General features: G+C 40.2%; 2 protein-coding genes across 3 annotated transcripts in view; one reads left to right on the top strand and one right to left on the bottom strand.

Annotated features, from left to right (window-relative positions):
• The window catches only part of LOC133610933 (stonustoxin subunit beta-like), a 460,649-nt gene that overhangs the window by 241,512 nt on the left and 204,377 nt on the right, over positions 1–14,760 (bottom strand). The gene's annotated exons all lie outside the window — the stretch shown is intronic.
• LOC133610923 (fibroblast growth factor 21-like) overlaps positions 5,852–14,760 on the top strand; it is a 10,221-nt gene continuing 1,312 nt past the window's right edge. The window contains exons 1-3 of the mRNA XM_061967693.1: positions 5,852–6,402; positions 6,940–7,027; positions 7,102–7,179. Coding sequence (XP_061823677.1) covers positions 6,343–6,402; positions 6,940–7,027; positions 7,102–7,179 — 226 coding nt within the window. The 5' untranslated portion in view covers positions 5,852–6,342. The remainder of the gene's footprint in view (positions 6,403–6,939; positions 7,028–7,101; positions 7,180–14,760) is intronic.

Below are 14,760 nucleotides of genomic sequence, written 5' to 3' on the forward strand. Positions count from 1 at the left end.
ATTAGTGATTCCCAGAGCCCCAAAAAAGTCTGCGGGCTATAGAGCGTTTTCTATTCGGGCTCCAGTACTATGGAATGCCCTCCCGTTAACAGTTAGAGATGCTACCTCAGTAGAAGTATTTAAGTCCCATCTTAAAACTCATTTGTATACTCTAGCCTTTAAATAGACCCCCTTTTTAGACCAGTTGATCTGCCGTTTATTTTATTTTCTCCTCTGCCCTTCTCTCCCTTGTGGAGGGGGGGGACACAGGTCCGGTGGCCATGGATGAAGTGCTGGCTGTCCAGAGTTGGGACCCGGGGTGGACCGCTCGCCTGTGCATCGGTTGGGGACATCTCTGCGCTGCTGACCCGTTTCCGCTCGGGACGGTCTCCTGCTGGCCCCACTATGGAATGGACTCTCACTATTATGTTAGATCCACCATGGACTGTACTTTCACAATATTACAGGTCAAAGCCAGTAAATTAGAATATTTTGAAAAACTTGATTTATTTCAGTAATTGCATTCAAAAGGTGTAACTTGTACATTATATTTATTCATTGCACACAGACTGATGCATTCAAATGTTTATTTCATTTAATTTTGATGATTTGAAGTGGCAACAAATGAAAATCCAAAATTCCGTGTGTCACAAAATTAGAATATTAGTTAAGGCTAATACAAAAAAGGGATTTTTAGAAATGTTGGCCAACTGAAAAGTATGAAAATGAAAAATATGAGCATGTACATTACTCAATACTTGGTTGGAGCTCCTTTTGCCTCAATTACTGCGTTAATGCGGCGTGGCATGGAGTCGATGAGTTTCTGGTACTGCTCAGGTGTTATGAGAGCCCAGGTTGCTCTGATAGTGGCCTTCAACTCTTCTGCGTTTTTGGGTCTGGCATTCTGCATCTTCCTTTTCACAATACCCCACAGATTTTCTATGGGGCTAAGGTCAGGGGAGTTGGCGGGCCAATTTAGAACAGAAATACCATGGTCCGTAAACCAGGCACGGGTAGATTTTGCGCTGTGTGCAGGCGCCAAGTCCTGTTGGAACTTGAAATCTCCATCTCCATAGAGCAGGTCAGCAGCAGGAAGCATGAAGTGCTCTAAAACTTGCTGGTAGACGGCTGCGTTGACCCTGGATCTCAGGAAACAGAGTGGACCGACACCAGCAGATGACATGGCACCCCAAACCATCACTGATGGTGGAAACTTTACACTAGACTTCAGGCAATGTGGATCCTGTGCCTCTCCTGTCTTCCTCCAGACTCTGGGACCTCGATTTCCAAAGGAAATGCAAAATTTGCATGGTTGGGTGATGGTTTGGGGTGCCATGTCATCTGCTGGTGTCGGTCCACTCTGTTTCCTGAGATCCAGGGTCAACGCAGCCGTCTACCAGCAAGTTTTAGAGCACTTCATGCTTCCTGCTGCTGACCTGCTCTATGGAGATGGAGATTTCAAGTTCCAACAGGACTTGGCGCCTGCACACAGCGCAAAATCTACCCGTGCCTGGTTTACGGACCATGGTATTTCTGTTCTAAATTGGCCCGCCAACTCCCCTGACCTTAGCCCCATAGAAAATCTGTGGGGTATTGTGAAAAGGAAGATGCAGAATGCCAGACCCAAAAACGCAGAAGAGTTGAAGGCCACTATCAGAGCAACCTGGGCTCTCATAACACCTGAGCAGTGCCAGAAACTCATCGACTCCATGCCACGCCGCATTAACGCAGTAATTGAGGCAAAAGGAGCTCCAACCAAGTATTGAGTATTGTACATGCTCATATTTTTCAATTTCATACTTTTCAGTTGGCCAACATTTCTAAAAATCCCTTTTTTGTATTAGCCTTAAGTAATATTCTAATTTTGTGACACACGGAATTTTGGATTTTCATTTGTTGCCACTTCAAATCATCAAAATTAAATGAAATAAACATTTGAATGCATCAGTCTGTGTGCAATGAATAAATATAATGTACAAGTTACACCTTTTGAATGCAATTACTGAAATAAATCAAGTTTTTCAAAATATTCTAATTTACTGGCTTTTACCTGTATGTCAGACCCACTCGATGTCCATTGCATCCGGTAACCCCTAGAGGGGCGGCGGGGTTACCCACATCTGCGGTCCTCTCCAAGGTTTCTCATAGTCATTCTCATCGACGTCCCACTGGGTTGTGAGATTTTCCTTGCCCTTATGTGGGCGCTGAACCGCGGATGTCGTTGTGGCTTGTGCAGCCCTTTGAGACACTTGTGATTTAGGGCTATATAAATAAACATTGAAGTATAATCTTATTTTAGGTCGATGGTTAGTAAACTGAAGTGTTTACAATGAGGGGTTTGTAAGTGGAGGTTCTTGTAAGAAACCAGTGAGAGTGAGCCAAAACATGAAGGGCAAACTTTGGAAAACTAGTCTATGGATGTTCTCATTCATGCTAAGTAGCTATAGCACAATTTCTATGGCAGAAAAGCTTACAACTTTAAGTTACTTTTCTCACATGTACTGTATGTACATCAAACAAATACATTTCTTAGCTACAAATATTCCAAACCAGAAATTAAAGGAAAAGAGGCAATACTGCCTGAGTTACCATAATAAGGCTAGAGGATAATAGTCTGAGTCATTTTTAGTCAGTAAAGAGGTCTAAATATTTAGTTAGCAAACCACCTTATTACCGTAAAATGAGTCTTACAAACTCTTTGGTAGACTCTTAAGTACACATAAAAACAATGTTTTGTCACTTTTATGACATTAGCGGCGTAACTGCACTTTAATGAAGTGATTGTTGGAACCAAACTTTGGATTTATGATAAACAACTTTAAACAGAAAAGTGTCAACATCTTTTTTTTTTAAATAAAACTCCTATTCTTATAATTGTACATTATCTATTTATCTCTCTCTCTCTCTCTATAAACTGTATATTTATACTGTGGTCCATACACTGCATGAAACAAAAACATAATTGTTAAAATCTGGCAGTGTCTATTACAAACAAATATAAGTGTGAATAAATAAAAAATACTTTTTCGGACTATAAGTCGCTCCGGCCGAAAATACATAATAAAGAAGGAAAAAAACATACATAAGTCGCACTGGAGTATAAGTCGCATTTTTTGGGGAAATGTATTTGATAAAACCCATCACCAAGAATAGACATTTGAAAGGCACTTTAAAATAAATAAAGAATAGTGAACAACAGGCTTAATAAGTGTACGTTATATGAGGCATAAATAACCAACTGAGAACGTGCCTGGTATGTTAACGTAACATATTATGGTAAGAGTCATTCAAATAACTATAACATATAGAACATGCTATACGTTTACCAAACAATCTGTCACTCCTCATCGCTAAATCCGATTAAATCTTATACGTCTAGTCTCTTACGTGAATGAGCTAAATAATATTTTTTGATATTTTACGGTAACGTGTTAATAATTTCACACATAAGTCGCTCCTGAGTATAAGTCGCACCCCCGGCCAAACTATGAAAAAAACTGCGACTTATAGTCCGAAAAATACGGTACATTTCATAAGATTTTCAGTAGTGTATTTTGCAGGTTTATCGCATGTTCATCAATCAATCAATCTTTATTTATATAGCCCTAAATCACAAGTGTCTCAAAGGGCTGCACAAGCCACAACGACATCCTCGGTACAAAGCCCACATACGGGCAAGGAAAAACTCACCCCAGTGGGACGTCGATGTGAATGACTATGAGAAACCTTGGAGAGGACCGCATATGTGGGTAACCCCCCCCCCTCTAGGGGAGACCGAAAGCAATGGATGTCGAGTGGGTCTGACATAATATTGTGAGAGTCCAGTCCATAGTGGATCCAACATAATAGTAAGAGTCCAGTCCATAGTGGGGCCAGCAGGACACCATCCCGAGCGGAGACGGGTCAGCAGCGCAGAGATGTTCCCAGCCGATGCACAGGCGAGCGGTCCACCCCGGGTCCCGACTCTGGACAGCCAGCACTTCATCCATGGCCACCGGACCTGTGCCCCCCCCCCTCAAGGAAAAGGGGAGCAGAGGAGAAAAGAAAAGAAACGGCAGATCAACTGGTCTAACAGGGGGGCTATTTAAAGGCTAGAGTATACAAATGAGTTTTAAGATGGGACTTAAATGCTTCTACTGAGGTAGCATCTCTAATTGTTACCGGGAGGGCATTCCATAGTACTGGAGCCCGAATAGAAAACGCTCTATAGCCCGCAGACTTTTTTTGGGCTCTGGGAATCACTAATAAGCCGGAGTTCTTTGAACGCAGATTTCTTGCCGGGACATATGGTACAATGCAATCGACAAGATAGAACGGAGCTAGACCGTGTAGTATTTTATACGTAAGTAGTAAAACCTTAAAGTCACATCTTAAGTGCACAGGAAGCCAGTGCAGGTGAGCCAGTATAGGCGTAATATGATCAAACTTTCTTGTTCTTGTCAAAAGTCTAGCAGCCGCATTTTGTACCAACTGTAATCTTTTAATGCTAGACATAGGGAGACCCGAAAATAATACGTTACAGTAGTCGAGACGAGACGTAACGAACGCATGAATAATGATCTCAGCGTCGCTAGTGGATAAAATAGAACGAATTTTAGCGATATTACGGAGATGAAAGAAGGCCGTTTTAGTAACACTCTTAATGTGTGATTCAAACGAGAGAGTTGGGTCGAAGATAATACCCAGATTCTTTACTGATTCGCCTTGTGTAATTGTTTGGTTGTCAAATGTTAAGGTGGTATTATTAAATAAATGTCGGTGTTTAGCAGGACCGATAATCAGCATTTCCGTTTTCTTGGCGTTGAGTTGCAAGAAGTTAGCGGACATCCATTGTTTAATTTCATTAAGACACGCCTCCAGCTGACTACAATCCGGCGTGTTGGTCAGCTTTAGGGGCATGTAGAGTTGGGTGTCATCAGCATAACAATGAAAGCTAACACCGTATTTGCGTATGATGTCGCCTAGCGGCAGCATGTAAATACTAAAGAGTGCAGGGCCAAGAACCGAACCCTGAGGAACTCCGCACGTTACCTTAACATAGTCCGAGGTCACATTATTATGGGAGACGCATTGCATCCTGTCAGTAAGATAAGAGTTAAACCACGACAAAGCTAAGTCTGACATACCAATACGTGTTTTGATACGCTCTAATAAAATATTATGATCGACGGTATCGAAAGCAGCGCTAAGATCAAGAAGCAGCAACATAGATGACGCATCAGAATCCATCGTTAGCAGTAGATCATTAGTCATTTTTGCGAGGGCTGTCTCCGTAGAGTGATTTGCCCTGAAACCGGATTGAAAAGGTTCACAGAGATTGTTAGACACTAAGTGTTCATTTAGCTGCTGTGCGACAATTTTTTCGAGGATTTTCGAAATAAAGGGAAGGTGGGACACCGGTCGGTAGTTTACCATGAGGTCAGGATCAAGGTTAGGTCTTTTGAGCAGAGGATGAATAACCGCTTTCTTGAATGCTAGGGGAACAATGTTACATTTGATATGTTTTTTCATGCATTGCAGGATCCTTATATTAAATCATATTTAATAAATAAATAATTTACCAATAAATACACAATATAACAAATGGGTGAAATCAAAGCCAATTAGCTTGTTTATAAATAAAGTTGATTTGATTTGATTTGATTTAATATTTCAATCAAATACATTAAAGTAATTAATAAGGTCATTAAATAAATGTTTTTAATTAGGTTTAATATTATATCAAAAAGGGACGTGTGCTGAAATATATAAACTAAATTAATAATGAAAATGTTTCTTAACTAAACTGTCACTTTAGTCATAATTTTTGCGCTTAAGAAGTGTCTCTATGACTTTAGCTCCAGTGTATTACAAATGAGTACTGCTGAGAAACATAATTTTTAGTGGCCTCTTGGGGTCACTGGGCCCAACAATGAGCTCCGACCCTATGGTTAAGAAACACTGTCCTAAATGACAAATTACAAATATTTTTAAGTAACAAATGGGTGGCTGGATGTATCTATTGTGTTATCAAGCTCAAATTTATAAGAATTATACACATTAACGGCGTCACTTGCCGTTAGTTCGGTCACATTCAGCATCATTTTTAGAGCGGATGAACATGGAAAATGCTTTGGCACGCAACCATGTCGCAATCTTAGAAAGGACTCGAGGAAGCATGCAACTAGGTGATGCTTTTCCCAGAAAGCGCATTTTACAAGCAAGCTCTCTGGTCATTGCACAGCTGCACTCACGTAAACACGGCGCCTACTTCTTCCTTTCGCTATTTCTCTTAAACAAACACCCATCCAACTGAGATAAACGGGCTTCAAATCAAAACAGAGCGGGTCATCAGAGGTTTGTATTTTAGGATGACGCAGTGGGATGTGTGCGTGTTGTGCAATTGCTACAGTGGATGAAGGAACCACATCCTGGAGGTTTACGGTACGTTTTTGTTAAATGACCCCATATTTGCGCTTTCTTAATAATGACACGTGCATGAGAAGTCAAAATGAGGAGCTCAATCGATTTAAATGAAATGAACTAGTGTCAATTAGCAACCTGATGTACAAATATTACAGTAAAGTAACTATTTATAATTCTTTAACGGTTTTGTACACTTTGTGGATGATAACAGTGAAGCTCTGCAGCTCTATAAAAACAAGGAAGAAGTCCATATATAGGTGCAGAAGTTCCGCTCTGCATTAAATCCCACTTTTGAATGTCTGACTCATGAAGGAAGACACTCCTTCTTGGCCTCCTTTTAAAAGGCGCAAAAGTCTTTGGAATGAACAGAAAACAACTTGCTTAACTGCAGCTTAATATTCCTTGTTTTGCTTTGTAATAGTGTCGTTTTTTTTATTTGATTACTAATATTGTTTTTATTTGACACTTCTTTTTGAATTACGTCAAATTGTCTAAATGTTTTGGTCAGCAAACAACATTTTTTCCTTTTTGTCCTTTTTTCTCCTCATATTTCAGCTTCCTGCTTCTCTAACTTTCTATATTGCTGACTCTAACCCCCTTCTTGCATTTAACAATCAAGTCAGAGAGGGGCATCTTTACACAGGTACTTCATATTTGATTATGGTGTCAAATCTACAGTAAATAAATATACCCAATATATGTTTTTATCCTTTGCAGAAAATCACAGACGAGGGATGTATCTACAGATGACCCAGGATGGGAGAGTATCCGGAAGTGAAGTCCAGACGCCTTACAGTGAGTTTTTTTTGTGAATGCATTGATTATTGTTGCCATCATAAAACCTTATTTATTTAATCCCTGCTTGCCACTCTGCATCAAGGGTTGGAACTGGGGTTAAATCACCAAAAATCATTCCCGGGCGCGGCCACCCCTGCTGCCCACTGGTCCCCTCACCTCCCAGGGGGTGATCAAGGGTGATGGGTCAAATGCAGATAATAATTTTGCCACACCTAGTGTGTGTGTGAGACAATCAATGGTACTTTAACTTTAACTTTAAAGTAACAATTTGAAACATTGAGGTCCTTTTAAATCAAATATTACCCTCATGACAAAAAATTACTGTATTATATAGTAATATTTTTGAGTCAATTTTAAGCCTGATATATAAATATCAAATGTTAATTAGATTCTTCAAGCGTTTTAATCGTTTAAAGCCCAGTGTGTATCTATTTATTTATTATTACTCATTGATTTTTATTTTTTTTCGAATTAATCGATAAAAAAAATAATAAATTATTAAAAAAAAAAAAAAAAAAAATTAAAACATTTATTCATATGTTTTTCCAAAAATCTGTCCTGTGCAGCCTCTTTTGTAAATGTTTGGGTATAATTTTATTAAACAAAACCAGTTATTTTAAAAAATAATATAGAAATTTATCAGAGCTGTTGTATCGATTTTATGGAGGAATGAAGTTAATCATAGAACGGGCACCCAATGGCAGAGGTGGGACCAAATCATTGTTTTGCAAGTCACAAGTAAGTCTCAAGTCTTTGCCCTCAAGTCCGAGTCAAGTCCCGAGTCAAGACAGGCAAGCCCCGAGTCAAGTCCAAAGTCAAGACTGGAAAGTCTCAAGTCAAGTCCTAAGTCCTGCATTTTGAGTTTCGAGTCCTTTCAAGTCCTTTTAACCACAGACTAATATATTAACACAGATTGTGTATGCTTTTCAAACGCTGTATTTATTTATTAAAACAAGTGCATTTTAAATTGCAGGAAAGAAAATTGTGCTGACATTGCACTTTATAATAGCACTATTAACCAGTCATTTTAAACATTAACTCATTCCTTTACAGAACAAACACATTGAAAAATAAAGTGCAAATGTACTTATTTGTACAAAAGTGTTAACATTGAAAAAACATGACATAACAAAAAAGTTGTACTTTTTATATGTCAGGGCCCTATGCTGCATTGCATTTGCAAAAGACCAAATTAGCCAAGAGTCTGTCAGTCATTTGTGCACGATGGGCGCGTAGTATGATGCCACCATGGCTGAAAACTCGCTCCACTGGAGCACTGGAGGCAGGCACTGCCAAGACTCTCATGGCCACTCGGAACAGTGAAGGAAGAGTCTTCATGTTCAATGCCCAGAACAAAAGGGGGAGAGAGTTTTTTTGGGTTGGTGCACTACTTGTAAGTGTATCTTGTGTTTTTTATGTTGATTTAATTAAAAAAAAAAAAAATTCTTGTGCGGCCCGATACCAATCGATCCACGGACCAGTACCGGGCCGCGGCCCGGTGGTTGGGGACCACTGAGGTAAACAACCAACAGTATGTCAGAAAGCTAGCTAAAATGGTACACATATTCATAATATAGTATACATTTTAACTGACCTTTATTTTACTATTTTTGTCTTTTTTTAGGTGGCTAAAATACGCGGTGCTGCTGACCGCCGTCTAACGTTACGTGTGATATATTGACTAACGTAACCCTGCTTAAAAAATCACTGAACAAAAAGTATGAATAAGGTAGTGAACTGCAACAGATTCCCGTGTTTGCAATAACGTTATAACGTTAGCAGTGAGTTTACAGCCTCACTGATTTAACTACACAGCAAATAAAAGTCACGTTACTTAGCCAATAAACGTTATCTTACATTCAAAACTTACCGTTCTTTGTGCAACTTCAAATGCCGGACGAAGTTGGAAGTTGTTGCCTCTCCATCAGCAATTTTCGAACCGCATGTGTTGCATACTGCAAACCGTTTTGTGTTGACCACCTCGTAATTTTTATACCCAAAACGAAATTATTTTAGGTATCATTTTTTGTTCACTGGCGTGTGGTTTGGACATGTCTTCTTCGTTGGTTGTCCTGCAATTTGATTGGATGAATGCTGTGTGATGAAAACAAAGTAGATCTAATTTGATTGGCTGTTGTACTGAGACCACACCAGCTGACACACGCAACGCTGATAGACAAGTACACAATGAAAAATACGGAGCGCTCCCGAATAACTTTTTCATCTTTGGGTTTTGGGGAAAGTAGCAAGTCATGTCAAGTCATGTCAATTCAAAAGGCTCAAGTCCAAGTGAAGTCACAAGTCATTGATGTTAAAGTCTAAGTCGAGTTGCAAGTCTTTTTACATTTTGTCAAGTCGAGTCTAAAGTCATCAAATTCATGACTCGAGTCTGACTCGAGTCCAAGTCATGTGACTCGAGTCCACACCTCTGCCCAATGGTATTAAAAAAGTATTGGTTTTGAATCGAGAATCGATTCAGAATCGAATTGTTACCCCCAAGAATTGAAACGAATCGAATGGTGACTGCAAGATCGTTTTAAAAGAGAACCAATCGATTTTATCGATACTAGAAAAAGGAAAACATTGGATTGTATATGAAGCTTAGCACTTTTATTCATAAGGACGTTAAATGTTTAGGCGATTTCACCCATCTGTGACGTCATCAAAACAAATATGGCGGCTATCTACGGTGGATGAGAAAGGTCACAACAAATGCAAACGCCACAAGACGTTTCTCCTGTCGTACCTAACCGACAGGAGTTTTTGTGTAAAAGTAGACAGTTTTATGTGGTCCACAGCTCCTTTACCACATGGGGTCCCCCAGGGCTCAATCCTTGCCCCAATTTTATTTGCGCTTTACCTTCTCCCCCTTGGTTCTATTTTTAGGAAGTACAGTATTGCATTTCATTTTTATGCCGATGATTGCCAGATTTATTTTCCCATGGCACAAAATAACACGGTTCAACGTCTTATTGACTGCCTGCACGACATCAAAGTCTGGCTTTCAGCTAACTTCCTGAGCCTAAATGAAGATAAAACAGAAGTTATGTTGTTCGGTCCAAGTCGCTCTCCCTCCCCCAACGTTGACCTCGGCACTCTGACCCTGTATCTCAGCGACTCTGTCGCAAACCTGGGGGTAAAGTTTGACTCAGATTTTAAATTCGAAAAACAAATCAGCAGCGTCGTTCAAAAATGCTTTTATCAATTACGCCAAATAGCGAAAGTGAAACCGCTTCTATCAAGACATGATCTTGAGAAATTAATCCACGCTTTTATCTCGACTCGTCTTGATTACTGTAATGCCCTGTATGTAGGCATTAGCCAGGCCTCCCTCGCCCGCCTGCAGCTCGTGCAGAACTCTGCTGCTCGTCTGCTAACACAGACCCGCAGACGTGAGCACATCACCCCTATTTTAGCGTCCCTTCACTGGCTCCCTGTGCGTTACCGAATACATTTTAAACTCCTTTTATTTGTTTTTAAATGTCTAAACAACCTCGCGCCAACCTATCTCTCCGACCTCCTTCAGCCTTACTGCCCCACCCGATCCTTAAGATCAGCCGATCAGCTGCTGTTGACGGTCCCTGACACAAGGCTGAAGCTTAGAGGTGACAGAGCTTTCGCCGTTGCTGCTCCCAAGCTCTGGAACGACCTACCCCTCAGTGTTAGACAAGCCTCCTCTCTTCCTGTTTTTAAATCTCTCTTAAAAACATACTTTTATTCCATGGCTTTTAACACTGAGTGATATCCATCCTGCAATGGCGCCCCATAATACACCTGCTGTGATCCTGTTTTTATGTTTTTATTAATTCTATTTTAATTATTTATTTTTTATCGTGTTCTGTTTGTGTTGTGTTGTGTTTGCTCGGTACTCGTTTTATCTTTTAACCTGCTCATTGTACAGCACTTTGGCTACCCCTGTGGTAAATTTTAAATGTGCTTTATAAATAAAGTTGATTTGATTTGATTTGATTTGAAGACAATATCATAAATTACAACACTGCAGCTTTCAGCTACAGCACGATTGCAAAAGCCACATCTAAAGCAAACAACACACTACAATAATATGAAGCCATGACACAACTTTGAGCCTCAAAAGACGCGAGTGACAAAACAGAAATGACAGCGGAGCAAGTCACGGCAACGCACTGACTTCCAGAACACAACAACATGAAGTGTGACACACAACACGCAACTGGCAGCCGAGGAAAAGTAATTTCATCAGAAAACAAATAAATAGCAGAGATGGATGAAGGAGGCTATGGAAATTAAGAAGCGAGGGGCCAACACCATTATCAGGGATGAGGGGGCATACTTCCGCACACCTGGTACGCTGTCCTTCATTGGCGACGCTGGGGCGGAGAACAGTTACTGTATGGCTGGGTCGGGGAACTTAATTTAGCAAGTAAATCTACTGTTAAATTTTAGGTTACTGTAGTTTCATTGAAAATTGCTTGAATATTGAAAATGTGAACCTTCTTGTTGATTCAACCTAAAGTTTTGGTTGAACTTTATTCAAATAAGATGTGAATGCATTGGCCATTGTTTACTTCACCATATTTGACCCACGCATCAGGACCTGCGAAAATTGTCTTTTAATAAAAAAACCAAACTGCAAAAATCAAAATTGCGCTCTAGCGCCCCCTAGGGAAAAAAAAAACTAGACTGCCTGTAACTCCCACTAGGAAGGTCGGAGAGACATGAAACAAAATCCTCTATGTAGGTCAGACTCAGACCTAACTTTCATAATAGTATATTCTCGGGCTAAAATCAACAGGAAGTTGGCAATTCCCCCTTCAAGACAAAAAAGTACTAAAAACAGTCTCTTTTGCCTCTTTGCGCTGCAATTTGACCCCCTTAACATGCTTCAAAACTCACCAAACTGAACACACACATCAGGACTGGCAAAAACCTTGATCTAATAAAAAAAACCTAACCCCAAATTCAAAAATTGCGCTCTACAGCAATTTTTGAATAAAACTGATAAAAAACTGCTCCTCGGAAGAAAAAAATTACAAAACTGCCTGTAACTCCCACTGGAAAGGTCGGAGAGACATGAAACAAAAACCTCTCCGTAGGTCTCACTTAGACCTACATTTCATAAATTGACTACCCCCAGCAAAAATCAACAGGAAGTTTGCTATTCCCCCTTCAAAATAAATTATTTGTAAAAACCAGTCACCTTCCTTCAAAAACGAACTCCTCTGAGCGCGTTTGTCGTTTCGCCTTCAAACTAACACAGGAGATACATTGAACCCTTGTGATTACAACAACAGAAGCGCTTTTTAATTAACTGCTCCGGTTTTGATTTTATGACCCTTCAAACACCCGCTGCGCTGATGCTGCTGCAATGCTGTTTTTTTAAGATGGCTGCTTAAAAGCAGGAAGCACCAACGTGCCCACACAATGCAGACAAGGTAGGTACACTAGACAAAAGTCTTGGGACACTTCAGACTACAAGTACACAAAAGTATTGGGACACTTAGGACTAGCACCTGCCAAATACGCGGGCCCGTCCAACGCTGCTTGCAGCTTTAATTTGTATCTGTAATTCATTTATACATAATTATCTTACATAAAAATAACAGGAATATAGGAAACTTCACCTGCAGTGTCCAGTGTTTATTTCACAGTCACACTGCTTGTTTTGTTTTTTTCTAGAAAGTTACTTAATTGGGGCAGCACGGTGGAAGAGGGGTTAGTGCATCTGCCTCACAATACGAATGTTCTGAGTAGTCTGGGGTTCAATCCCGGGATAGGGATCTTTCTGTGTGGAGTTTGCATGTTCTCCCCGTGACTGCGTGGGTTCCCTCCGGGTACTCCGGCTTCCTCCCACCTCCAAAGACATGCACCTGGGGATAGGTTGATTGGCAACACTAAATTGGCCCTAGTGTGTGAATGTTGTCTGTCTATCTGTGTTGGCCCTGCGATGAGGTGGCGACTTGTCCAGGGTGTACCGCGACCCCGAAGGGAATAAGCGGTAGAAAATGGATGGATGGATGGTTACTTAATTGATTTCAACACGTCAATCGCTTCGGAACGATTCGTTCTTTAAAAAAATTACATTGTTCCTGAATCGTATCGGCAACCACAAATATCGAATCGAATCGAACCTAATATACAAACGGTAAAAATTAACACACAAATTATCAAATTGTAATAGCAAGGCTGACTCCCGGCATAAACACTGATCTATTCGGTTGTTTGGGACCACAACCACTAAGGGGAGCCATTTGATCAAAAAGCCTGTAACCAAGTTCAAGTCAACTTAATTGAGCACGGTTTATATTTTCAAAAACTGGTGAATTTTGGACAAGTTCAATTGATTAATATCGTACATAATCAAACCTTAGTAATATCGAAGAGTGAACTGGACAACACACACTTACGAGTTCCAATGGGCATTGGCAGTTATTGGCAGAAACACTGATTTTCTTCTTTTTTTTCTACGGAGTCTGATAATTTTTTTTTCTACTCACACTTGAGGTCCTATTGACAAAAAATGTCAGCTCCCCAAACACATCTGTTTAAGTAGATAACATATTTATTATTTTCCAATTCAAATGTTTTGGATACTTACCCTTAAAAGGACAGTATGTTTACAGAGCTACTGTTGTTTAACATGAAAATAACTAACATAATATCATACACAAACAGCAGTAGAAATACACCATTTTAGAATAAGGCATCTGTCAGCAAACTTTTCTGCATGTTTTTAACAGGCAAAAGTAGGGCTACTGTATCTGGTGGACAATTATACGGTGCAGTAAAATGTTCAATGGTTCTCAGTTAACAACTTTCGGGGGGTTAGTTAGTGTTACCAATTTTGGCTAATTTAAGGAACAGAGATAACAATTCTAAAAGTTTAGAAATAGACATATATTCATTCAACACAGTCAAAGGGCTTACACATAGTATAATGAATATCCCTAGGAAGTGTATACCGTATTTTCCGCACTATAAGCCGCCCCGGGTTATTAGCCGCACCTTCAATGAATGGCATATTTCAAAACTTTGTTCACCTATAAGCCGCCCCGGGTTATAAGCCGCGCCTACGCTGCGCTAAAGGGAATGTCAAAAAAACAGTCAGATAGGTCAGTCAAACTTTAATAATATATTACAAACCAGCGTTCTAACAATTCTTCTTCAGTGTCTGAATTAAAAAGTTGGGCGAATACGGCATCCAAAATGACCGGCTCCGTCTCGTCGAAGTCATTAGAGTCAATGTTGCTGTCGTTGTCCAGCAGTTCCGTGAATCCTGCCTTCTGGAAAGCTCGGACCACAGTTGAGACCGATATATTCGCCCAGGCATTTACAATCCACTGGAAGATGTTGGCGTATGTCGTCCGGCGCTGTCTCCCTGTCTTAGTGGCGCAGGTCATCTTGTTGCTTCCTCTACCTACGCACCATTTATGTTCACTTCTCTTGCTGCTGCTCTATTTCCGTGTTCTACTGCGTCACTTATTGCCTTGAGTTTGAATTCTGCGTTGTATGCCTGTCTCTTAATAGGAGCCATTTTGTGGTCTTTACAGATGTAAACACACAAATGAAATGAAACGTAATATCCGCGCGCTTCTTCTT

The sequence above is a fragment of the Nerophis lumbriciformis genome, linkage group LG11, assembly GCF_033978685.3.
Source record: "Nerophis lumbriciformis linkage group LG11, RoL_Nlum_v2.1, whole genome shotgun sequence".
NCBI classification, from domain to species: domain Eukaryota; kingdom Metazoa; phylum Chordata; class Actinopteri; order Syngnathiformes; family Syngnathidae; genus Nerophis; species Nerophis lumbriciformis.